Here is a 27,809-nt window from a genome sequence, read left to right as displayed (position 1 = left end):
TCCGCGGGAGCACTCGTCCAGTTTCCAAGTGCTGCATAAACGGGATCTCACGCCAGTCAGCTCCTTCTGGGAGGTATGTTATTGCTGATAAGCTATAGTCCTCAACAGCTACATCCTTCCTTCTCCTTCAAAACAGCCTGCTTAGAATTCCCCTGTATTTTTTTTTATTGAATCAATCAATATCATGGGTCATCTCAGCCTCTCCAAAGAGCCAGTGCTCCTCACAGACCCTCATAATTAGGGCTTGTTTGGATCTGAGCCTTCCCCTTGTGAGCTCATTTGTGCTGGATGCTGGCTTGCAAACGGGCTGTTCGGAAGGCAGCCTGGGCATCTCCTGTTACTGGTTTGCATGAAGAACCAGATTCACCACATCCTCTCACCATCTTCACTATTTCCTTACAGAAAAGAACCTTAATCTTCATTTCCAGCCAAAGAAACGGCAGGACCTTGTTAAAGGGTTGTGTTATTTCTTTCCTCTCTTAAAATGATTGATTTTTAAAGCCCAGGAAAGAAGGGAATAATAATGTTGTTTTATGCCAGACAGAAGATGGAGCAGGTGCTGTATAAACTCTCCTGTGTTAAGACGACGTTGTCTGGACCAGAGGCTGACAAATTGCTTCAGACACAGGCATGATTTCAGCAAAATGTTCAAAAAAAATTACTGAAGTAGTAAACTGTTACATTTGCTCATTTAAATGAAGCTTTCTGCCAAAATGTCTTCCCTTAAAATTTCTGAATAAGGAAAATTTCTGACTACAATTAGCATGCTGTCTGCCAAATCATTTTTGCTTGTAATTTAGATCGGAACAATAAAAAAATCTTACCAATCATATCAGGTTGCCTGGTTTTGACCTTAAAAAGACACTATGATTAATGAGGAACTATTTTAAAGAAACTGTTTCTTTTTTTTTATTTTTCCTGAAAATTTTACATCTGTGTTCCCTCTTCTGACATTTTCTGCTGTTCTAAGAAGACCAATTTCCCTCAGGGACTTCACGGCACTGAGTCTCCCCCTGAGCACAAACATGACAAACTGTTCTATATTAAGTTCTTCAAAAGCAACTTAAAAAAACAATAGAAATTTTCCACTGTAATTGAGGGACAGCTTCCTTTTACTTCAAGAAAAATATTTTGCAATGCCAGACTGAAAAATTCTGAAGCTGAACAAGCAGTTGAAGTCTGTGGTATGATATATGCTGTTCTTTTAGGGTCTGTTTTAATAACTTTTAATTTTAATTTCAAATACAGAACAACAGGTTTTGTATGGAAATTATTTGCACGTGCTGCCAATGTGAGCAAACATACAGTAGTTTGCACCAAGGGCTGCTGACATGCCCATTCTCCAAACAAATAACCCAAACTATGCATATAAGCTGGAGTCAGTTTTTAAGGAAAACTTCAAACCTCCTTGCTTAACTATGCCATAATTTTGGAAAATATAAAAAAGTATATTAAGATTTCCATAGTATATGCAAAGAAGCTGGAGAAATAAAGACAGTTATAAAAAAAAAAAGTGTGGGGAAGGCAGAAATATCCCTTTTTGTTATTTGCATCAAGCCAGCACTGAATATTTTGAAAGACAACAGCCCTAAGCACATCAGCTCACAGTACTTTAAGCATTTTTCATGGTTAACTATAAAAAGTATCTGTCTAAATTATCTGCCTCAGCACCAGAACTCGGTGTCTTCATGTCTACATCTAATAGCATAAAATCAGACAGCAGCTTAGACAATTTCTTCTTCCTTAGAAAAAAGAAAATAAAGAAAGAGATACAAACTTACCAAGTAGAGAAGAAACTGGAAGGGTTATAAAGAACTGGAAATAATATCTAAAAGTTTTTGATGCATGTTGAAAAAAAAAGCACACTGAAGAAAATTTGAAAAATGAAATAAAAGCATGTAAAACACGTGTTCAGAAATGTACAAAGAATCATAGATAAGGAATTGGAGAAAGAGAGAAAGATTTCCAAGAAGCAGGAATGCCATTTCTTGAGAAGCAAAAATGCATTCTTAAATGATTAAATGACTTGTTTACTTAAGTATTCACCAAGGAGAAAAGGAGACAGGTGCCATTAAGAAAATTCCTTCCCAGGAGAGACACAGCTCTGCAGAGACTCCCAGTGAGATAGAATAAAATATAATACCAATGGGGATCAAAGACTTGCCAGAACAGATAGTCAAGAAATCAGACTGTTGGAAGATGCAACTAAAAGAATCCTACTGGAAGTGCTTAAATGGATGGGGAAGGCTTTTCCATTCATCTAAGCTTGTCCGCTATAAAATTTTTAATGCACACGCATACACATATTTTCCTGACAGCACTTTTCAGTGAACAAAAGTAGAAGGAGGTAATGGAAGTAATTTGAACTTATTAATTTCAACCACAGATACACATCAGATCATTCAGCTGCCCTTGAAAACAACTGAACTCACCAACCATTTTGTCCAAGATGAATGAATTCTATGGATTTAGAGCATAAAAGGCAAAAAGCGAGGGAATCTAAAACATTTGACCCTAATTTGGCAATCCAGTCAGATTCAAGCCAACAACATGAGCTCAGAGGTGGTTTTGATTATAGTCTGTGTCTGTAAAGCATCCATCAATGTAAGAGCTGGCAGTGGGGCTGCAAAATCTTGCACAATACTAATACCACTTTAAAATCAATCACTTGTCAGAAAAGAAGCCACCGACGTCCATTGGGTATCATGTAAAATGATGGCACAGGCTTGCCTTTCTGGTGAAGGTCTGCAAAAACTTATTTAAAAACGCATTGGAGACTAGGACATGGCTAGGAGTCCTGGTAATGCAGGCTGGAGGACTGCAAGCCATTGATCAAAATCTCTAGGTTTCCCTGAGTAAGCAAACACTGGAAATGGTCCTTAGATACCAGCAGCATTACTTTTTAAGTGATGACATTATCACGTTTCTCATGTGACCCCTCTAAATCGTGGATGACAGAATGAATTTTTACTGCATTTTTTTAAAAGAACTTTTGTTCCTGGAGTCATATTTTGTCTCCTAAACAGACAATGAGAGGTGATAGCACTCAGGTGATAAACACAACAACTTAAAAGTAATTTTCTCTTACTCATGTAATTTTCTCCTTACTCTGTCGAGGTTTCTCAGCCAACTCTGATCTCAGAGCTACTCAAGGCATGAGCTAAGGTAATGCATTTATCAGGACTTCAAGTCTACTTATCCACAACAGAGGAAGGGAAAAACGAGAAACTAAATATTTGAATGCTATCAAGAAGGCTAGTCAGGATTACAGCTAGCCAAGGATCAGTTATCCAAAATACAGGCAAAAAAATACAGGTTGAAAAAAGCAACTCAGTAAGCACCAAGATGTTTAAAAATGCACTAGTAATAGCTCAACAATGATGATTCTGGGATGAATGTACATGGTTCTTCAGAGCAACTCTGCCAGTCTCCAGGAAAGGATGTTTGTGATGAAACCTTAACATTTCCATCCAGCTGACCTTGTCTGACTTCTAAGCCCTAATAACAATATAGCACCATGATGTGATGCCTGCAGAGAGCAATATGGGATTATTAGTACCTAAAATGAGATACAGCTGTGATCTCCTGCTACCAGAGCCAGCAGAAGTACCTAGTTACAGTCTGACTTCACTGGATGCTAGGTCACACTTTTAATTGGGGCAAGAGATTGATTCTTGGGCTTGTGCTCTAAACTGATCTAAAGGTTTGTGCTACTGGGTTTTAGACAAAATCAGAATGACTCAGTATTCTCTGTATCTTTGAAAACTAAGAGTCTTTGAGCAAATCCTGTTTTTTCTCATGTCAACAGGATGAGTTCCTGGAGGTTTGTGCATAGGTTCTCACAAATATCGAAACATAGTACTCTTCTAAACAGCCTGTCCCCACATAGACCGTGTCCTCATTAGTTAAAATCAACAAGGCATACACTTAACAGAGCCATTATTTCCATTTCTTATCAACAGTGATATGATCACTTTTAAGGAACAACACAATTAGCCTGATTTCAGATACAGTTTAAAAGTGGATTCTAAAATACTCTCCTTATCTAAAGGACTAAAGTACCGCTCTAGTCCTACGTCTCTGCCCCATAACAGAGATGTATAAACCTCAAGTATACACACAAGAGGAAATGCTTGCATTTGAAATGGGGCGTAACTTTTGCCATCACAACTCTGCATCTGGATGGTCCTTTCACTCCTCTACCTCCTTCTCATGCATGACATGGGAAAACAACCTTTTCTATTCCTGTTCTTAAATTTGCAGTGGAGCATTCAATAAACAGAGGGTTAGGGTAAGGGATGAAGAGACGTTAGGGCTGGTGTAACACGGCCTGGGCTATCAGCCTGGAGTTATCTCACTTTTGCCATAGAGACTTTCTCAGTGGTTACTGCACCAACGAAAGCCCTGGCTGTAGCATCCTTTCTCCACCCAAAGGTCCTTTTTTGCATTTCCTTATGTTTCCCATTCCCTTCTTCCCTGTATGTTCTGAGCTCTCCAGGGAGGCAGGATGCCTATTTTTGGGTTACAAGACATTTTCAGCCTATTACATTTGGTTAGTGTCTACCTATGAAGTGGTCACAGAAGCAGGTAGCAAGGACGAAAGGGAACCCCAGGACATTGCTGAGGCACACAAGTGTTATGGCACAGACAGCTACACATACCTCAGAGGTGGGGCACCCGTCACTATATAGCCCTCAGCAACTGGGCACAGGTTCCTTTACAGCCCTCACTATATAACCTCAGCCCAGGCCCCATTAAACCCCACAACAGCAAGGAAATGCCCATAATCTTGCAGGTTCAGGCCCTCAAAACTAGCTTTTTTTTTTTTTTTCAGTGCTCACAAAAAAATGAATCTGTGTTTTGTAACATGCAGTACACACTCTTTTTGCTGTGTAATCAAACAACAATGCAGTAGTTGAAGTAGGCTGAAAGAGCTTATCACCCAACCACAGCAGCAAATAATCAAGGTCCAGGCTGCAGGATGTAGCAATGTAGTGATGGGGCAAAACCAGCCCCCTGGGAGATGCATGTTTCTTATTCCTGTTTTGGTGGAAAACCCCACTGAATCTTGAATATTAGGAAAAAAATACAAACAAAAATTTCCCCATCCCCACTATGAACATCCCTACATAGTATGAAATCCCCACATACAGAACAATTTTATTTCTAGGAAAGCAATGCATGGGAACAGCAACTGTACAGGCTGTGGTTAATTGCCTATTCAGCGCTATGCACCATCATTTTACACATTCTCTTTCCTCCACCTTTATTTCCCTTTTCTGTCAAAACTCTATGTACTAACTCAACCCTGTTGAGAATGAATAAGTAGGAAAACCCATGCCAACGTGCAAAGTTTTGGTGGTGGTCAGTGTGGGGATGTGTGTGTACCCTGCAGCAGTGTCTACGGTTTGGGGCTGACTGCAGCCTGAGGACCAGAGGAGGTTCATTCGCACTGACACACGCAGCCATTTCCAAATCCAGAGAAGTTTCTCACCAGCAAAGCATATTTTATTCAAGAACAGAATTTAATAGGTGCCCTGCCTCCATTTCAGGGGGTACTGCCTCAGACAAACACTATGGGAGAGTTTGCTTCAAACCTTTTGTCTTTCTGTTTTTTTCCCCCTGATGAGCCATAAGCTATTGACCTTTTCTGTAACATAAGGAGGTGGTTGCTGGGCTTTTCTCTGCTAAACTGCTAACATCTGCATCTAGCTATTAATTACCCAGGATTTTTTTTTTCAGTCTCAGCAGTCGTTACTGTAACCCTTAATATCAAATCCTCCCATCAGGGGACTACTCATTATTATCGCTATACATGGTTTCTAAGGTGTCCACCCACATCACAGCTGATTCTGGAAGAGAGAAGCATTTGGTAAGAATTGCTTTGCCTACACAGGAAAGGAACTTTTCATATAAAAAATGCTATGGAGTGACCAACATGGGCGAGCAAATGGCAAATCCCCCCGGGGAAATGATATGGTGCTAAGCTGCTGAAGTGGATTTCCTCCCACCAGCACAGCTGAGTCCTGCCTGAACTGCCTTCCAAGGCTGAGCTGCTTTCAGCCTGCCACTGCCTGGAAGTGAGTGATGCTCAAATAATGGCTTTGCTTAATAAAATGCTGGCTCTTTCTTTTTTAAAGAGGTACAAAATGTATTCGCAAGCAATAAGCCAGTATGTGACTTAACCACTGTTCCAGTGATTTACAGAATATTTAATTCAGATCATTATAAAAAGCAAGAAGCTCAACAGCTCCATCAGGGTTGAGCCAAATGCCAGTAAACTCAACTGAAATATTCCTATCCACTTCAGAGGATTTAAGGTCAGGCTTCACAATCAAGCTATCAAGTTTACCTGTTCCAAGGGCTACACCACACTATGCAGCAAAGGTGCCTTAATTAACTCTACAAGCTCTCTCAAAAAGACGATAAAAACTATGGAATAACTATCCTTAAAGAGGGAGGAAAGAGAAGAACTAGCAACGGCAGATTCTTTACAAACTGCAGAATATGTTTTTCTACTTATTTAACAAACTTCACATTGTTCTTTGGTTTCACATACCTTTTTATAAGGGCTTGTTTCAACCTCTATATATCATTGTTGGGTGAAAATATTAAGTTCCTCTAAGTAAAATGTAATTAGCTGAGAACAGACTATTAATTACAATACTTTTTCCTCTAAAATGTGGGCTCTAGTAGAAGCTTATTAATGTTAAAGAGTGAAATTGTGCAGCACTCTACAGTAATTATCGCTTATCCCCTCTGTTGGGTAAGCAATATTTCTCCCCTTGCTCTGCAGGTGGGGACACTGAGGCACGGGAAGTCTCTTTAATGCTACAGAGAAGGGGCATAACAGGCAAAATAAGATAAAATAGAATGGTCTTGGTCAAACAGACAGATGTCTGGAGCAGATCCAGTTCCCTGAAGTTTTTAAAACATGATTTTAAATAATGAAACATGTATTCCTCTTACTGTGAACATGGAAATGGGAGCATGTGCAAGGAAAACCTTGTTGTCTTTCAAAATATTCTACAATAGGGTATGCACAAATCTGATTAAGTTTTCTTTAAATAACTTTAACCTCTTTCCATCCAGTAGCTTGCATAAAAGGAGGAGACAGGCACATTAGTGACAGCACTGCAGACAGATCTACAGACATGACTTTAAAAATCTACTTGAGTGAAGCATGGGCACAGCTCCTCCTCCTGTTATCGCTATTGTGGGTCTCCAGTGTGGATTCTGCACTCATTCCACTCATAGGACTTCTCTTGGGGTTACTGGGAGTTCAGTGTGGGCGATGCCTGCAGGATTTTACAGGTCCTCAGCAATGCAGACGGCTCAGCTCTGTGACTGCTCCTCTGATCTACTTACCACTTTCCTCTCACTACACCATAAAAATTTGGGAAGAAACATGGATGCCACTTAGAAGTAACTTGTGAAGTAACTCCTTCCTTCCCATACACAAAACCAATGAGGAGTGGGAATAACTGATTTTCTCTCTGATCCCTATAAGCGTGCCTGGAAGCTCCCACTGACGTGCCCCAGCTGGATGTGCTAACAGCTCACACCGGGGGGTCAGCACTAACCCCTGCCACTGAGCTGTGCTCAGAGGGAAACAGTTCATGCAGAACTGGATGAACACTATGAGGTCTGAGGAAACGGATGTTTTATTTTGGGGTATGCAAACACCACAGAGAAGTGTAAAAAAGTATAAGATTTCTGCTGGCCACAGCAAAACCTTAAAGCATAGAGGTACCCCCTCAGCTGTTAATCTAAAATTAGCTCTTGCTTAGGACCTAGATCAAACCAGTGGTCCAGCAGCACGCACGGGTGTGAAATGGCTTTAACACTGGTGAGGGAAATCCTGCAAGAAGGTCAGAGAAATGCTCTGGCCAGTCAGAGCCTGCCCATAAAAACCCTAAACAAACTAAGCTTCTTCCCTTCTTTCAGTGAAGGATGCAAATGACTACGCTCATCCATACTGGACTCAGCAGGAGCAACATTATTAAATCCCACGAAAGAATAAAACAATTTCCAGTAACTGGATTTCATAAGTTGGCTGTTGCCTACATCGTATTGCTAAATTTTTATTTTCCAAAATAAGGAACAAATAATGCTAGGAAATAACTGCATATGATATTTGTGTCCCACATTCTCCCAGTACCTTGCACGAGAGCATCCTGTTCGGCTTCTAGACCTGCAGATGCTCTCGCAGCACCGATAAATTACAACTGGCTGGCAGTTACAATGCGGCAAGTGCAAAACTTGGGCGGGGGGGGGGGCGGTCTGAGAGGAGCTTTGCAAAAATATTTCTTATGGAGACAGCTGTAAGCAGTTACCGGAGGAGAGCCGATGGGGCGATGTGGTGGCAGAGCCCACGGGCAGCCAGCGCAGGGGCTGGTTCCACCAGGTGGCAGCCGGCGCCAGCGGCTGGGTTGGGCGCGCAGTTGGAGGGACACGCGGGGTGACCGGCAGCAACGCTGAGCCGAACATGACCCCCCTGCACCCCTCAGCACAGGAAAATGGGAACTGCGGGCCTCAGCCGGCTCCCCCGGTGAAAACTGGAAACTATGGGCTGTTGAAAACGGAAGGCAAACGTGGCAAGCACGGTAGGGGGTTTCTACCCCAAGTTCAGCAAGAGGCAGTCAGAAGGCTGAAGTAAGAAAAAAACGGAGGAGAAATGAAATCTGTGCAGTAAGTACCCCTGCAGAGATATTCACTCTTTCTCCTACCTTGGGTTTATTTAAATTTTTAGACTAGATGCTTGGAGTCTGTGTCATTGGCATGTATTAGTTGCCCTGTAGAGAGCCAAACTGTGCTGCTGCTCCTCATGCGGGGAGTTTACTTCCACAACAGCTTCAGGGAAAAGCGTTGCAGTCCTGCACCCTGTATAAAATAACATTTTCAAACGTTTGTGTTAAGGACATGGCCAAATTGGCTTGTCAAACTTATGGAGAGCTCAGAATGAAACTTGGAAAATGCTGGTACAAGCCCCTTTTGACTTCAAACAAAGCCTGAACCTGGGAAGTCTGCAGAACACAGTGAAAATAATTAGAAATTTCCCTTTAAAAAGCAATTTATGCTGGCAGATTAACGTCACATTATTTAAAAAGTGATGCCACAGATTAGATTAATTCGCTTACTTACTAGTTAGTCTCAGCAGGGGTTAGCAGGGGCATGAGTGGGTACAAAGTCTGTACTGTCTGGCCTTCCTGATGAGGCAGATCATAGCTGAGATGAGGAACAGGGTAGGAAGGGCACCAGGAAAGCCACACTGTCACAGCCTGTTTCCAGGAGTGTTTAATGAGCAGGAGGGATATTGCAGAGGGGAATGAGTTTGTTCACCAGCAGCCACTGCCTTGGCTGCTGGTTTGGAAGTATGCTGAGGCACCACTGGCACACACTGACGGGGTGGAAAGCTGGTGCCTACTTGCAGAAGATGACTAATGCAGGAAAACAGTTTTTACAAATGGCAAAGGAGCTGTTGCTCAGTGCCAAGAACTTTTGTCACTCATGTGGAAGGCAAGGATGCTGCCTTTGAGTTGCAAATTCGTCATCACCAAAGGACCTGGAATATCAAACTGAACTGAACCTTGTGCTGTGTCAGTGTGCTTGGTCTGCCCTCAAGAATCTTCATCCACACATATCCATCACACCAATGTTCCTGTCCTAAATATGAAATATGTGATGAAGAGATTTTTAGTCCTTCATTCAACAGAGGCTGCACTTTCAGTTGAAGTATTTCATCACCTGTTACATCATGTTCAACTGCTACACCTGTCCTCTCTCTCAATGCACCACCCTAAAATACATGCAGAACTCCAAACGAACAATAAATGCCCACATTCCAGGGAAATAGTAATGTGCCACCCTTTCCACCATGCACACGCCCTGTGACTACCCAAAACATCAATGCAATTGCTACTGTGCAATATGGTTTGCAATACCTCTGTAAGTGTGGCATATGAAGGCACAGACCGCAAGTGAGATCCTTTACTGCCCACATAAATGCTGGTTATATACAACCACTTACCCACCCAGGTTCTGCCCTGGAATACACCCAGGTGTAGCAAAGCACCTTTGCAGCCAGCTCACACTCCACCAAGCTGTTTAGTCCCTCCATGCTCACCTGAGGAGGCCTCTTCTTCCCCGGTACTTAAGCTGGGGGAGGTGGTGGGCTTGCCCCTCGCTGGGAGGCTTTGGGCAGCCCCTCATTGCAGACAGGTGTGCACAGGCCTGACCTGCAGGTGAGCTCAGAGAGCCAGATTTAGTGTGAGTTGCTTCCTCACTACACTTTAAGGCACAATCACTCTGCAGCCTGGCACCCAGACAAGGAACGAAGCCTTTTCTCAGAAAGGGCCCTTACATATAAGTACCTACAGCCCAAACCACTGTGTAAACCATACCTGTACCAACAGGACACATAGCAATCCTTCCAGCCCTCCTCCTGCCACTGGTTGCCTGATCCATCACTATTTCACACTGCGGGGACACCAATGCCAGACACACCTGTGTGCCTTCTGGCACCCCCTCACTTTCCAAATCTTGCCCTTATACTGGGTACTTCTCTGACACATCCAGCCCCCCAGCTGCCTGCACCAAACCAAACATGGAGAGCAAAGAGAAACACAGCTGAACGTGCAATATAGTTGAAGCTACGGGGAGCAAGAAGCTGGTTGTCAGGGATGAAAAAGGATGATGAATTAGTAGTAGCAAACTTCCTGGACCACTATATTGTTATTTTTTAGCATTTCTAATGCCTACTATGTGTGATACTTCTATTTTTTCCACCTTTGTTTTGTCTGGAATAGAACTGTGCTGTCAGTCAAGTGCTTTTGCTCTTAGCCAGGATTACTGCAGATACAAAGCTTATGTGCTCACGCTGAGTGTTCATCCTGGTTTTCTACACCCTTTCAGCCCACAAGCTAATTTCGGATATATTGCCAGAGAGAAGTTTTGAAAAATTAAATAAAGCCAGTATATTCGAGTATGTGTGTGTGTGTGCAAAACCAAAGACCAGATTGAGGCAGGGAAGGAAAGACCGAAGAAGTCTGGAGCACATCACACTGGGAGACCAGAGCTTTGACATGGATGATAGTGAGAAATGTCCTGATTCCCATGTTCTAACTGTACATGGAAACAACTTAACCTTGAGCTCATGATTTTTTGTGGTGAGTCAATCACCAGATACAAGCTGTAGGGAAGCAGGCTGCACAAGCTCCAGGGCTCACAGATTTTAAAACATGTATGTGCCTAGTACAGATGTTTTTGTACAAAGTATTATGTCTCTGTTGCTAAGTAGAAGCCAAAGAAAGTTATTTCAGCTTTTTGTTGTTGTTTGGGGGTGGGATGGAGGATTTTTGGTTTTGGTTTTTTTGTTTCTTTCTGTAGGGTTTTTTGCATGTGCGTGTATGTACAAGTGTGCTTGTCCTTGAGGAACATCTGAATGTCACTGAAGTTTTTACAAGGAAAAAAATGCTGAGTGATGTGTTTCTATCTTGCCATTGAATCTGTACTTCTCTATTGCTAAAACCCCTTGTTACTGTACCAAAGACACCTGACTGGAAAAAGGACATAGCCTCAAAAACATAGGTGTTTGTTGCAGTGTCTGACTTTAAGACTTTTGCCTTTAAAACATCATTCCTGTGGTAAACAGTGAGGTTCCCAGGAGTGCCCAGTGGGAAGGCTGCCGAGCCGCTGGACACAGGCATGGTGGGAGCTGCCTACAAAAGCAGTAGGAAACACTGAGCACCCAGGGGTGGCCAGGGTCCTGCCTTCTCTCAGGGGCAGGCGCCTGGCCCGTGGATGCAGAAATCAACAGGACTTTAGGACATGCCCCCGTGTTTTCCTAAGTCAGAGAACACAGTAATCCATTTAATACAGTGCTATGGGTAAGAGAGAGTGGGTATAAACTGAAGGGGAAGGTTCAGACTGGATATAAGGACAAACTTTCTCCCCATGAGGACAGTCAGGGGACAGGTTGCCCAGTGAGGCTGTGCAGTCCCCAGCCCTGCAGGTTTTCAAAACTCAGCTGGATAAAGCTCTCAGTAATCTGCTTTTCTAGCCTGTCTATAAACCAGGCAGATTTCTTTAAACTTTGCAGGTTTTGCCATCTATCCCAAGGATCCAAAGCATCTACTGCCTGTTTAGCCATAATGTATAGAAGTGACAACTTAGTGAAGAAGTGTAGCAAATACTGAAATTATGTGGTTTGTAATCAGTCATGTGCAATGCTCTACAGAAAGGCCAGAGCACAAGTATATTGTCCCTTTATACCATTCCCACACAGTTATCACCAGTATGATACTTCAAAAACACAACCTGGCATCAGCTTCTTGGCTTTTAGCTTTGTGTTACTGACCATGATGTGAGGAATTTTGCTGTGCAACTTACGTATTTCCACTGGTGCTATGGAAATGTCACTCTGAAACACCATATATCATCATATGCCTACACATGTCTTATTGGTATGGTGGCATCCCACTCCTGACCAGTTGGGCCAGTCCTTAAAGTATATATATTTAACAATAGGTATCTTTTAAGGGAAAAGCAGGTAGAACTGTGGGATAAACTCTAGAGAAACAAGACAGATGAGATGAGCTGCAGGGTGATGGAGATGGAGCTGCAGGTGACCTACAATGCCACAGAAGTTGAGAAAGGGTGACTAAAAAAACTGCAATTAATAATCAAAGCTAAAGAAGGATCCCTTCATGCTAAATGATGCCTATGTTAAATACTGAACCTACATCAGGACCTCCTGGATAGGGGGACCTAAATGAAGAGGCATTGTGTGATGGAAGTTTATTACTTGCAACGATACATAACCTTCCATGCTACGTGCTTTAGGTAAAGCAATATGCTTTCATTAAGTTTAGAAATGCTGTGTAAAGCCTGTGTGGCACTCTTGCTTGTCTGCACTTACACTCTCTGAAAAGATAAACTGTAAACCCAAAGGCTCGTAGCTTCAGTGTAATTGTGAGTGCATGTATCTAAGCAGCATTGGGATCCTGGGAACAGACTACTGGTCTATCTGCCTTCAGATGGGATGCTAGAGAGAGCATTTGTATCAAGGGAATCTGCCAAGACACACAAAACTGAAGGGCAATGCCTCAATTCTGACCAAATTTAAGGGACTAAACACCCTCGGATAGATCCTCTGACAGTGCTCTGGGAGGTGGCCAACCACAGCTCTCAGCCAGATGCCAACACATCTATATTCTAGCCAAAAACTTGAAAACTGGAATATGAAATTCATGTAGTCTGACTCCCCAGGGAAGCTGAGTATTTCTGTTTCCAGACTATGTCATCTTTTGTAAAACACACAGCTCAGTGGAGGCTGCAGCTGAATGCCAGACCATTGCAAAGGATTGTCACAGGAAACCATTTTTCACAATATGCATTATTTTGCAGAATTCTTAATGGCTGAGTTCTAAAATGAAGACATTGAAAAATTGCTTACCCATGAGGTATTTTGCTGAGGACATAATATGCCGTATATGAATGCTGATACACCTGCAAAACGAAATTAAGAAACAAAACAAAACAAAAAAAAAGAGATTAGTAATTGTCACCTGTGTTAACAGGGCTCCTTTCTCTGCAAAAACAATCTTGCATTTATGGCTAGGGAGCTCTTATAAACATTTCAAAATCTGTAGTAGAAAAGAACAATACAATAATTCACCTAATGCTGTTGTGTGTTCTTTTCATCTTGCACTTTATTACAGTGTTTGGCAAATCGTATACATCCAGATGCTCTGTGTCGTTACCATGACTACCAGGTCTTTGATTAAACTGGGGGCACATGGTCTCTGCAAGGGCTAAATATAGAACAATCATTAATGAGGACACCTTGGTCAGCTGGAGACATTCTCCATCATTATAACTAGACACGACAGGGCTATATGTGTATTTTTTTCTTTATTCCCACATAAATAAAACAGGGAGTGATGCTGGGTGATCTCAGAGCAGGTTGTAAGACCCCTGTCAGTCATCAAATAAAACCTTATTGACTTAGGGTGTAAAGCTGACCTCCCGTTTGTTTGATCTGCTAAGTTGCATCTTCATATCAATTTGCACTCTTTGGGCCTTGGGAAGGAAGCATGGCAGGTCATCTCAGAAGGGAGGCTTTATTACTTATATTCTAAGTAGTAAATAATAATAATAATACTGAGTCAAGGTCAGAGATTTAAGAGTTGGTGATTTTCTACTAGTGACAACGCAACCCCTAACAGTGATCTGTGGTTGCCCAAGGGGAGCAATGCTGAGCAACACAAGAGTCAGGGCACCAGTGTGAAAGGTCTAACTATGAATGACTTTATACACATTTATACAGGCACTCACTCTTCCAACTCTGTCCTGTTACTGTGTGCTACTAAATAAATAAGTCTCCTAACAGTCATTTCATTTGACTTCTACTTACGTTTTAAGCCACTCGCTCTCCAGTGGCTCTCATAAAGCATCCTGTCCCAGAGGATAAAACTTCTTGAATATTTGCTTCACCAATGAAGTCTATCTGATCAAATTGTTTTTCCTAGGTACCTCTGTTTTTGCTCAGCTATATATATATATTTTTTAACTTATGTCAAGAGCCCACGAGATGTTCCGGATGGTGCTGCCAGCCTCAGCAGTGGCCATCCCAAGCACATTGCTAGCATTACAGACAGGTGACCATGACTTACTACCCGTCACTCTCAAGGGCAAGCCTGCATAGTAGCATCTATAGTAGGCTTACATCTTTTGGAGACACAGTAGAGAGGCAGATCAACACAAGGCACATCATCCTGTAGCTATTAAAAAAAAACTTCTCTCTTACAATTTGAATCCAGACTCTAAATCCTTACGCTACTGCATGAACCCCCTGAAAAAAAGCTACCACCAGAGTACAGAGGTGAACCCGCTGGATATCTGCCTATGAAGTGAAGAGACTGATGCTGGACTGGCGTGATCCCCTTCTTCTCCTTGCAATTCACTCCCTTAGTTACAAGGACATCATCAGGTCAGATCCCAAAACCTTATCTCCTTTCAGGCATTCAGATACATAAAGACTCCTCGAGCCCAGTGAGTCTGTAGTATATGGATATCAGGGAGGCCCCAGCAACACAACTGAATTCACTGCAAACCAGCATTTATTTTACTACAGCTGTTTTTTTGGATCCACCTGTTACAGATGATGTCAAATGAATTAGCATTATCTTGTCTCCATCCAATCATACCAAAGAGCTCCTGAATCTTACAGTGCTGATATTGGAAACCTGCCTGATGCATGTGGCCTTAGATTTTATTCCAGCTGTGCTGAAGTTCTAAGGCTGCTAAAATTCCTTAAAGAAAATGCACTGGAAGACTAAATTTCTCCACAGAGCTGAAAAACCTAATACCATATTGCCATTAAATACTGGGCAACTTTTGTCTTCAAATATCCCAGTAGTAAGATGTAGAAAATGATGTAGATATATCAGTTGTGATCTGAGGCAAGGACTGGTGTTCAAGGTCACAAGCCATGCTGTGTTGTCAGCTATCAGAGGCAGAAGCCAACCCCCCAGATGAGCTTGGACAACTTCAGGGGGAAATAAGGAAATGTGTCAGGCTGGAGAGAAAAGAAACGGCTAGGGAAGTTTCGAGCAGGACATCTGCTCATGTCGCTGCTTGTGGTACAGAGTCCCCACAGCCAAGTTCGAGTGTTCAGAGCTGTCTTAGTGCCACTAATGGAGACTGAGGTAAAACATTTTCTTTGCCAAGACAGTTTAGGAGTGGGGAAGACGTAAGTTGTGGGACTTTCAAAGAACTCCTTTATTTTCTGAACATCATTTGTCATCCTCTTGGGTCTTTGGGCAGACTCTGAAATATCTCACATCAGCTGTTCCTGCAGCATCTAGCCTTCAAAGGCTTGCAGCTGGCAGAGTTCAGTTACAGGAGCAATCCTTTCTCAAATAAATCCTTAAAATCAGTGGGCTTGCTCATGTAAACAACAGCTACTTTTATGAGCAAAGATTTCAGGATTAGACATTTATTTTTATTATAGTTCTTTAGGACAAGAGTACATGCAGCTCAAAAGTCCTCATCCCTACTATTTCAAACCTGTTTGGAAAACACACTGTGAACAATCTTCCTTAGCAGACAGGAATCCAGGGAAAACATCACTTAATGCCTTTTTGAGAAATGAAATGGCTGCTTTCCTCTTAGATATGAAAATCGAATGAAGTTACGTTAACTTTTCAAGAGGATGACTATGTCTGCTTAATATCTGAACTAAATTTTTGGCTTTTTTGCTGGGGTCGAGCTGACTTAGGCTATTCACTTACCAGCAGGAAAACCCAACACCAGGGAAAAGTGAAGGAAAGAGATAAGCATTTTTCTGAATTCTAAAGCTAAGCCTCAGAAACTGGACAGTGCTTAAAAGTTAGTATTCATTTCATTTAACCTCACTGTTCCTGAGGCTTAGCCTACAAAAATAATGGTATTAACTCCCTCTGCTTCCCTTCTACCCAAGGGGTGCAGTAAAAGCCATTGCACTGATCTGATGCTCTTAGCCCTGATTTTGGCTGGATCCCAGAAGCACACAGCTCCTCTCAGTAGAGAGGCATATTTGAAGGTAGCAGAGTTTTTGGCAAACATTTTGCTCTGTAGACCCTCTGTGCCAAGTCATCACGCCAACATAAGTTAGAACAGGTTTGAGACTGCTCTGAAGGGTTCTAGGTGTTACCAAAATCGGGTTACAAAAGCTCCCATGCCAGCTGCGACCAATGTTGTAAAAGTCATTATACTAAAACCACTGTGCCAGAAACATGCTCCCACTGGGCTTCTCATCCCAGGTCACAGCACAGATCTTGCTTACTTTCAATCTGCATTACATTCTGCAACATGTGTGTGTTTACAATGAAATCACCAAGAGTCTAAGAGACTGATCTATCTGTTTCCACTTGTCTTGGAAAGGCAATTATCTCTCTAAAATTCAGAAAAGTGCAGGACTAATTATATATGACAACACTTTTTTCTGAGGCCACTGACCTCATTTTGTATAATCAACAAAAGAAACCTGGACCTGGCCAGGTGACAACAGGAATGTAAACGCTGCAGCATTTATAGCAGCAGAGAAGAGCATCCACCTCTTCCCCACCACCAGATTCCAAAATAACAAGTAAATTGTGGTTCCTACAAGCTACAGAAACAAAATGGAAGAAGCAATTTCTGTGCTACATCACTGCTGGGCAAAGTATGGTGTGAATGGTGGAGTAACGCCTTCTTGAAAGCACCTGCTTCATCTCCAAGGAGAGAGGTCCTAGTCCAGCAGGGCTTACTTCAATAGGAAATACATGTTATTTAGGTATAGAATGGATTTGGACTCATTTATTCCTTATGGCTACTCATATACTTTAAATTAGAATCCATAGCTCCTGTTCTCGCCCCAAAGTAAGTGCACAAATACTCGATATAAGTCCAAAAAGACAGGCAGGATCCTGGTTACCTCCCTCCATCTCACCTGGTTTGTCACACAGACGTAAAGTGGACACACAGAGCCTTCACCTTCATTAACTTCTTGTTAGAAGGCTTACATTGCCACCATTTTTTTCAATTTGGCAGCACTTGTGCCACTCACAAAGGATTAGGAAAAGATTTAGATTGCAATTAGGGAATTTTTAGAAGGCGATTGTGAAATGTGTTTTCAGCCTATTTTTGCTGGTATGAAAGATTACGCTACCTGCTGAGGATTTATCACTAGCATCAGAAAAAAAAAAGAAGAGTTTAGTTTACACTTCCACTTTCTGTGCCTATTCCTGTCACACTTTGTGGGCTGATACCGTGCTAGCACCGGCAGTAATTGGCATCAAAAGGCTTTCTTCTATGCTCATACAAACAAGAGGCACATGCAGACTTTCTTCCAAGGAGGTTTACAAGCAAAGAAGGAGGGAAAAAAACCCTTAGAAGAGGACTCCCCAGATCAGCCCAATCCTCTCATCTTTCAACAGGCTGTTCTATCAAATCAGCTAATTTAGGGTCTTGCCACTCAGCATTTCAAACAGTTTGCAGAGCTGAGATTAAAAACCAGGTGGACTGGCTGCCATGATCTCATGATTATTACTTACTTGATAAATGCAGGAATAAAACATCTTTTGCATCCATTTTCTAAATTACTCCATACTGCCACCTGGTCCTTCAAGCAGGAGTGTTATTTACATTAATGAATCATCTAGAAAACTCACAAAACCTCCATAAAACTTGAAGTTTGAAACCGCCACAGGGCAGAGTAGAAGTGCAAGCTGCGTTATAAAGCAGTTTGCAAGGCTTAGTACAAAATTTCTAATATTTAGTGTCTTTCTTTTTTTCAGGAACTACATTTCATCCAAAAAGTCATCCAGGTAACCCCAAATAAAAATGAACACGCTAAATAGTCATCGGAAATAAAACTATACAATGGTTGGCTAAAGTCTGAAAACAGCAAGAATATGTTTTAATGTAATTAATCATAAAGCACTTAGTAGTTAGCTGGGTAAAAGGAATCACTTTTAATTCTGTAACAATAATGAATACCTGCAAATAATAGATCCCCTCAGGATTGCTAACAGACCCAAATTATCTTCATAATCTATTCCATTTTATACTCTACAGTAAGACAGTAAAAATACAGCACAAGTGGCCAGTGGAACAGGAACTGCCAGATCCACTAAAAGGGTTTCCCATGAATAGTCTCTAAAAAGATATTTGATGCAAGTGGATTATATAGCCCATTTTCCTACTTGTGCTATGAGCAGCCAAATTCCCAAATGCACATGTGAATGTCAAACCAATTGAATAATCCCAAACATTCGCCATAATTACATACTCCACCTTTCAAAACGGTCCTGGCACCCCTAAACAGTAACTCATGCTGTGATGCAAAATATGCAGGTGAAAGATGATTTGCCATTTGGCCTTTAATATCTGTGATATTTAACCAGGCTCTGAAGTTGACAAATTAAGAGGGAGAAGAGATTAAAGTAGAATGTAGGAAGGCTGCTGCTCTGCATTGGCAAACAGTTCACGTATTTGGTACCCCGTTATCTAACGAAGGCATGAAAGGGAGGGAAAAACAGGTTCATAAGGAAAGCCACAAGGAAACGTTAGCCAGAAGTTGTGTTTCTTTCTACTGCGTGCACATACCTTGCACAGAAAAGGATGACACAAGTCACTACCACACTGCCACACTGATTCTGCTATTGGCCAGTCACCAACAAGCAAATGTTGTGTTATCTTTACAGGTTAATTATGCCATTCGCACAGATCTTCCAGTAGAGAAAAAAAGATAATTGTCTGACTAAAAATACCTCACTCCTGTACTTCTTTATGGTATTATGTGGAGAATTAAAGCAGGTCACTGTACCTGTTTGCAGAATTTTCTGTATTTTTGAAGAAAGTTGACATCAAAGACTAAGTTTCCACTTATGCCAACATCATTTACCTTCATCAAAATTCTTTGTGATACCATTGGTTTTTCTGGGGCTGTGTAACCTGAAAACTGATGAGTAACTTGAACCCTTCTGTTCCGTTAGGAAGAAATCCTCTTTTTCCCATTATGTGTTGAACTGGCCCTCAAAAGGGATGAAAAATCCATTCCAGTAACTAACCACCAACTTCTTGGTAATGCTTAATTTCTGATCCCTCATTCTCTCATGTTTTCATGATTTAGAGGACAAGGGGTTACCTCTGGCTGAGGCACAGTTTGTGGGAAGGTAGGTAACAGTCTTTTCATTTTCCTATCAGTGGAGATAGACCAGTAGCAGTATTCTCCTCAGCCCAACCGCTTCAGCAATGTATTACCACCTTTTTATTGCTAATAGGCACTCCATAGTAACCCGCCCGGAATTAGATTCTCTCAAAACCCACATGCTATCTATTCCTTTTGTGTCACTGTAATAATAAAAAAACCAACCACCACACCAAAATCCATACCGGTATTTTGTACCCTACACTCAGTGAAGCTCGATTGCTTGTGAGATCTAAACAAATCAATAAAGGCATATAATTTGAGGTCTCTTCAACATTCTCACCTTTCAAATTCATTGTGATACTGACCTGTTTTGTTTTCTTCTGAGACAGCAAATTCTCTTTTAATTCTACATTGAATTATCCTTTTATACTTTATCACTTCTCAAGTAATGTACCTCTAATACAGTCTCACACCATGTGCCAACCTGCTTCTACAACCCTCCAAGGAACACTGCCCATTTCTCTTTGTGCCTCAGATAAATGAGGAAAACCATAATGAAATGCTATCAACGAGCATTTCCTGTGCATTGGTTCAGCTGGCAGCCAAATAACCCACAGCTGTTACCAAACACCTGATTTGGGATGCCCTTTCCCACTACACTGTATTGAGCTGATCAGCCACATGTGCAATGCAGTCACAGCTACAGAAAATGCACACCAAGAGAGCTGTGCCCCTCCAGGGTGGTCTGGGGAGCTCAGGAAAGGGCAGAGATGGGGGAAATAAATAGGTTTGAGCTGGAAAGGTGATAAGAAGAAAGGGTCTCTGGGTCAGTTGGCATACGGAGCATTTAGCGACTGGTTGCCTTTGCTATAATTGTCTCTGTGTTCCAAAGGAACTAATTTAGATTCACGTTTGGGCAAAAGGAGCAAGATATCTCAGGAATGCAGGTATTACAGTTGAGTTCTGGGAGGAAACTATTTTTCTTAGAAAGAGGAGGGGAGGATCCCAACCCAGCAGTGTAACGGTGCCTGGGTGAAATGACACAGCCAACACTGAGAGGTCAATGTCTCAGAGAGACCCAACAGGTCAGCACCTTATCTCAGTCACACCAGTGGGCATGTGGAGCTGCTCCACAATGTTGTAGAAAATCAAAGATCAGCAGTTGGATATCTCCAGAACCAAGAAGAAATTTTAGCAATCTATTTGGAAGAAATGCTTAATACTGGGATGGAAAGTGGAAGAACAAGAGACAATGGATCATCAGGAAGAGCCTTTGCATGGCTCTGTTTTTCAAATCTGTTAACAATTTAATGTCTCAGACTGAAAATTAAATCATTGCAATACAAGCCTGAAGGAGCCTTTCTCCATAAGCTTGTCCTTGGTGCGTAGAGGACAACCAGAACAGCTCTCCAGTCACGCAGTGCTGTGAATGCCCTGTCACCCACACCAGAGAAGCTTCCTTGGAGCAACAATTTCACATCAATGTGACATCAGGAAGGGACAGCACACTGATGTCACAGGGACTTGCATTTTAGAAGCATTTGTGACTCAAGCTCAAGCCAATCGTAATCGGGTCATGTGCTGCAGGCAACGCGCACGGTTAATATGTAAATCTCTCCCACAGACACACAGGGAGGGTGCTGGGATTAGAAGCTGATTTTCCAGCCACCACCAAACCAAAGGTCTCTGAACAAGAAAAGCCAAGGAGTTACTCCTTTGCAAATCATGGTGTCTCTAGTTTGCAAAATAACCATAAATAAGGTGTGATGGCAACATTCACCAGAGTAATAGACAGACTGCAGTGTTGTGAGATAATGCTGTTACTTCATGTTCCACAAACTGATCATCTATCTCAGTTGTTTCATGATAATAATTCTTTATTAAAAGATATGTTGCCAAATTACACTTTTGAAAGCTTTATCCTGCTGACAATGCCGAAAGGGAATTTCAAGGCTGGCTTTAGGATTTATGACTTTGTGACATGGTGGAGGTAAACTGGATGCTCTTTTTGTTACAAATGCAGCTCCAGAACCAACTTAGGCTACAGGTATTAACACACAGCTCGTGTGCCAGATCTCACCCCTAGGAGAGCGTTAATCCAATCTGCCAACTGCTGCTGCACTCTAATACAGCTCTGCCCTGCCAAGCAATTACAAAAGCCTCCTTTTGCTCCAGAGCCACCTGTCCCTCACAGCGCTCCGCTGGCACCGGCAGCACCAGCAGGCACTTGCAGCCATGGCTTAAAGGACAACGGCTCCATTTTTACCTGGTAAATAAAAAGGCAGCTACAAAACAGTCAGATTTTTGCACCACCCTTTGTGCACTTGTTGCTCAGGTTATTGGGAAGAATCTGCAACTGTGTTACTAAGAATTATGAGTGAGGGTTATGAATAATGAGCTTGTTTTGATGTTAATCTTGGTTTTTTTTTAACTTTTATCAGTATTCTCATCACGTGGTATAAATCCCTAGGTTCCTCTCCCACTCTGCAGCAGGCATAGTGTAAGACTGGATGGAGATTCTCCAAGCACTGCACTTGCCTGTTTTATAGTACTCTTCAGTAATGTGGAAATGAGAATTAAATTATCTAGCATACAATTAATGTTGTGATTCTAACATACCAAACAATGTATCTAAGGGAAAGAAGTAAAAGATAAGCAAACAATATTACTACATAATAAGAATAAGAGTACAGAAGTAGCCTAGGGCTGAATAAAAGTTTTAGAAGAAGACAACGATTATTCCAAACCCAGGAAACAGAAGCCCTTCAAATCCATACAATCACACTCAAAACATACAACCGTGATTCTCCTGCAATATCTGTGGTCATAATAATATCAGTATTGGGTCAGACCCAAAGTCCACCCAGTTCACTATCCTCTTCAGAATGAAGACTAGAGTTATCTTATTTATGGTCATCCTTCCCCAAACTTTCCCAGGCTCTTGCAGTTTGCAGTTTGGAGCCACTCTCTTTGCAGCTGTCTGCCTTGAGGGATGTCCTTGTCATTGACCTCTCCAGTTGTTCTTCACAAGCATTTACTCTTCTTGCACCTACAACCTCATGTAGTAACACCTTCTTCCCAGACAATGATGCCAAAAGGCTGTTTAGGGTACGATTCCTCTGACCAGTCTTTGATGACTTAGATTTCCACCCTGGAGTACAGTAATTATAAAGGCAGCCCAGGGTAGCTGATGCAGATGAGTTTATGTTGGTCACAGGTACACTCACCTTCTGTTGTACACAAGGTACATACACGTTGACTGACACTCACCTTTGTTGAGTTTGGAGTTGCAGGTGTGAGGGCTCAAGGACAGCATGAGAAATCCATGGTTAAAAATCAATGCTTTTAATGAAACATTAGATAATGCCTTCTTTAAATGAAACATTTCTTGAGCTGAGCAGACTGAATGTGGAAAGATTCTAAAAAACTCTTTTTTGTGACACTTACAATGCAAATGGTGCAGCTTTGTAGCAATTACGTGAGAACCAAGCCATGAAAATGGGCTAAATGCTTAGTGTATCTAATTAATTTATTCACTTTTAAATAACTCACTTTAGTGGCAGAAATTAGCAACTACAGAACCACAGCATATGTTCTTTCTATTAAAATTTACTCTTAGCATATAAAAAATCCTTTTTCTACTATAGCAATTGAGAAGGATAATATTACAAAGATGTTAGTACTGTCATTGAAATCTTTTATGACGGTCATAGGCTTAGGGCACCCTTAGAAGTCTCAAAGAAAGGAATCCAAGACAAGAAAGATGAGACCTTCAAAAAGCATTGGAAAGTAGTAAGAGCACTGGAGTGGATGTGAAAGAAGAATGAAAGTATTCAGATACATGCCAGGAACCTTGGTCCAAAATCCTCTCTCTGTTCAGTGAAAGACTCATTTTCCAGTTCCATATGAGGTCAGAAGACTCTGAGCTGTGTCTCGATGTACACGTGGAACTAACTCACTGGAGGCGACATTGCTATTTTCTGACATAAGGAAAAATAAACTGAAATCACGCAAGACAGTGGGACATTTTGTGTGTCATCTTTGTGATACTGTGGACATCTTCCAGGGGCTAAATGGACTGTGGTGATGATGGGCATCCCTTCAGAAAGTGGGGGGAGCAAAGCAAAGAGGACAGGAGGAAGCACAGAGCATCCCTTGCTCCCTGCCTGCTGCACAACCCTTCACAGCACCACCGTCAACAGCATCACTGCACGGGTACTCTTCCACTCTTGCACGTAAAAGTCTGGGGACTCATGCTTTTAAAGACCTGACTAAAGCCCTATGATTTGTGTCCCTTTTGAAGAAAGAGCTTGTTTTGAGCAGAGAATAGAAGAAAAGAGAATAGAAGATTCCATTTTCAAATCTGGGTCATTAGCTGCCCAAGGAGGAATGTTAATTACTGGTTTTAACATAGCCCTGATAAAAGACAGCTCTGCAGGCAGTTAAAGAGATAAAAGGCACTTGTTCAGGGTAAACACAGAGCCGCATGCTCCTTGGATTTAGCCATGTAACTCAGCTAAAGTGGAGAATCTTTTCATCAGAAGATCAGTATTTCTCAGTACAGGAATTTCATTGGGGTGCCCTGCACAGTAAGAGCTGGTTTTCCAGAAGAGGGCACTAAATATATTTCCCGACCCCCCTACTTCAGTGATTAAAAAAAAATAAAGAGACGGGAAATCGGAAGAATTAGAAAATAAACTCCTGCAGGCTGGGGCTGCTTCCTATATTTCTGCACAAACACCAGAATTAAATTATTGCTTAGTTTGCTTTCTAATGCCTTTTAAATTACTGTTGTTTTCCCATTTTGCATCCTATTTTTAATATCTTTTTCCATAGCATTTTTAAATAACTATCTATACTTATCATAGTCCAAAACAAAGTGGGATTTTTATTGTCCCTAAAAACTTAGGAAGCAAAATTTGCTAAAACCAGGAACTCACCTGTAATGTAATTTTGAAGCCTCTGTACATTGCAAGGAACCTAGTTCTTTATTAAGTTCTATGTTGTTCCAGTAGTTTTCATATAGCTACATTTATTTCATTCCTCTTAAAGCAAAGAATGTTCCCCTGTGTTTCACTAAGATGGATTCCCATACGAGTGCAAGAAAGAAAACTGCAATAATTTTACTGCTGTCTATCTGATTTTGACTATCTAGGAGCCCTTGTACAATTACCTTACCTATGTTTTATTCAAATATAAATTGCAGATTATTTTTAAGATGTTTTGTGAATTTTGTTGGATCATTAATCTCTGCCAGTCTGTCTCTTCAAGTTAGCTCACCTATACACTCAGAAAAGGAAGTAGAATGAAAAATCTAATCTTATCCAAGCAAAGAAAAATTGGTTATTTCTGTACCATAGTGTTTTGCCTTGAGTGTTTTTATTTTCCCTTCTCTGTGTGATGAAAATCTCATTTGCTAAAGAAAATATTTACAGAGGAAGACTGCTGATGGCTGATACTGATACATAATATACCTATGTACTCTTGCATGACAGGCTAATTATTTCTGACTTCTGATATTACTGTAGTCTTCCCTGGAACTGTGGATTTGCTTTTCAGTTTATTGATGTATATCTGTGCCTGTGAATAAATAGAAGATACTGTTTGTTGGCCTCTGCTACGTGAGCAAGGCTGTCCAACTTAGTCTGAAATATTATTTTGCACTCAGTCATGTCTGTGCAATTTGTGCTGAAGTCTACCAGCTCAAATCAGGAGGCTTAAAGTTGAGCCCTAACTCCATTTATCTACATTATTAGAACAGCAAGAGTTTAATCCTTTGTTTTTAATAGAAACTAGTTAAAGCTCAGAGGTGGCACAACAGCTGAAGTCAGCATATTCAGTTTTTAATGCACTCCATTTCATGCAGTTAGTATTTTGTTGCAATAATCACACTAAATGACACTGCCAGAATGGAGACTCAGTGAGAAATCGAGATCTGATGCAGTTTTACTGAAACCATTGCTATAGAGGGAGCATGCATTAGCAAAACTGGACTGTAGGGAATGAGGACCGCAGGAAGACCTGCTGGGCAGAGCTTTGCCTCTCAGCTCATGCAAACACATCATATTGTGTTTTAAGAATTTATCTAGATCATCATTTCATATGCACCCACTTCCTGCTGAAAATATTCCCTAATAATGGGGAGCAACAGAGCTAAAAACCTGGGATCCCAATATGGTTTTATTGTTTGCTCCAGGAAGAAGCTGCAGCCCACAAGCAACCACGGTGGCTACTCACGATAAATGCAGGGTCCCCACCAGTTCCTTCAACACTGAGATGATCCCATTCCTAGAGTACCTGTGGGGGATGGGATGCTGGGCTGGGGACCCATTCCTTGCATTTAAGGGGTGCAAACACCTTTTTCCACGGACAATAAACACAGGAAGCCTGCACCTACCCACTACTCTGCTGAGATTCAGTGCCTCATTTCTCCTGTATTACGAATGGAAAATAAAGAAAAAGATATGGGAGATGTCATTTCACTCCAAGTTTTTTGTCTCTGCATCCACCCAGAGTTACAGACCCTTAATTTTAAATAAGAATCCCCTGTCCCATGGCCCAAGGAACTTAACTACCGAAATGGCCCTGCAGTTTGTGCACTGAGTGCCTAACCCCACTCTTAACTCCTTGTTTAAGCTGGAAATGTTTCTGTAATTAAACTGAGCTGTGCCAGATCAGGATTGCTGCTAAGAGCAAAAAAACCCCACATTCAGGCTACATAAAGGAACACATTTTCTGCTGGAGCTTTGTAGGGATTTGAAATGAACCATGATGCTCCTCCAACACAAATAAAATAAAGAACAGGTCTGACCTCTTCCCAACTACACCTGCTCCCCCCCCTGCCCCTTGTTAGTCCCAAATTTGTCCTGAAAGTTACCAATATGAAATTGTCCTGGTTTTGGCTAAACCATGACAGATTAGTTTCTGTAGTTTCTCCTTCAAAAGGGAGCTCTAGGATTAAACCTGTCACTAATTATTGCCCTACTGTCCTGTGTCTGTGTCCAAAAATTTCTATTCTAAACACACAACGTGACAGAAATCGGACAGACCGATGACTGCTGAGCAGTAAGAACAAATATTCCCATCACCTGATAACATGTTTACTCGATTAAAATGGCTATTCACCCTCCCATAGCAAGAATTTTTAATTTTGCAAGCATGTGCAGCGGGAAAAAAATTGGCATCCAAAGGGCTCTGCTGCTGAAGGTACAACTGAGGACACCTGAGAAGACAGTGTTTGCACAATGCTGTAATAGAGTTTTGAAAACCAATAAATCCCTCTAGAGTTGTGTGGCAAAATTCCCTCTCTCTCTGTGCCACTGCAGATATCAAATATTAATTAGGCGGAACCAATTACTGATACCAACACACAACAGAAAAACTCGGCATGTTGGTATGTCTGACAGAGATATTGCTACTTCTGCCTGAACTGAGATTCATCGGTAGGAAAACCTCCCCGTTGCCCAGACTTCATTTATTAGCAGCTTTAGTTTATTTAATGCAAGGTGACCGCAAAGTGCTGGTGTCCTGGGTGAGCTGCACACCTCCAGGTCCAACAGAAAAGCAAATGGAAGCAGAGAAATGTTTTTGAATCAACCTTCTCTGATGCCTTTCAAAATCCTCTTTTGTCTATCTCGTTGCCGTTCAGTGTTGCTCGCACTGAAAATAGCAGATTAGGGAATTTATTTGTGGTGGGCTTAGAGATTAGAAAAGATAGGCAGTCTTTCATAATGGGTATTTTAAGTAGACCAGATTCATAATTAAAAAAACCCCCAAAACAACAAAAAACAACCCACAACACTCTCCTTTTAAAATAAATTACTTGCTCTAAATTCTGTCAAATAATAGCTGCTGCCTCAGCTTCAAGTCCAAAGTAAACTATCTCCCAGAAAAATTAACCTCTCCTATGTTCTCAAAACTTCCTTGCTAATATGACACTTCTGGACACACAAGCTTTAGCTTTTATTATGTAAATGTAGCCGGACCACTTCTGATCTCCTTATTACTACAAACAGATAAAAAGCACATTATTGAACAAGGATATTTACTGATCTTGGCTGTTGAAATAATATGACTCAAAGCAGGATGCAAGAATATGGCAGAAGAAGGAGACAAAAGGTGGTCCCCACTT

General features: G+C 41.5%; 1 protein-coding gene across 2 annotated transcripts in view; it reads right to left on the bottom strand.

Moving 5' to 3' along the window:
• Positions 1-27,809, bottom strand: part of DPP6 (dipeptidyl peptidase like 6) — a 422,788-nt gene that overhangs the window by 113,505 nt on the left and 281,474 nt on the right. For both annotated transcript variants that reach the window (XM_037385816.1, XM_037385817.1), the window contains exon 6: positions 13,457-13,509. In XM_037385816.1, coding sequence (XP_037241713.1) covers positions 13,457-13,509 — 53 coding nt within the window. The remainder of the gene's footprint in view (positions 1-13,456; positions 13,510-27,809) is intronic.

Source organism: Falco rusticolus, chromosome 4, assembly GCF_015220075.1.
Source record: "Falco rusticolus isolate bFalRus1 chromosome 4, bFalRus1.pri, whole genome shotgun sequence".
Classification (NCBI taxonomy): domain Eukaryota; kingdom Metazoa; phylum Chordata; class Aves; order Falconiformes; family Falconidae; genus Falco; species Falco rusticolus.
Note: the sequence above shows the minus strand (reverse complement) of the source record. Positions and strands in the feature narration are given on the sequence as shown.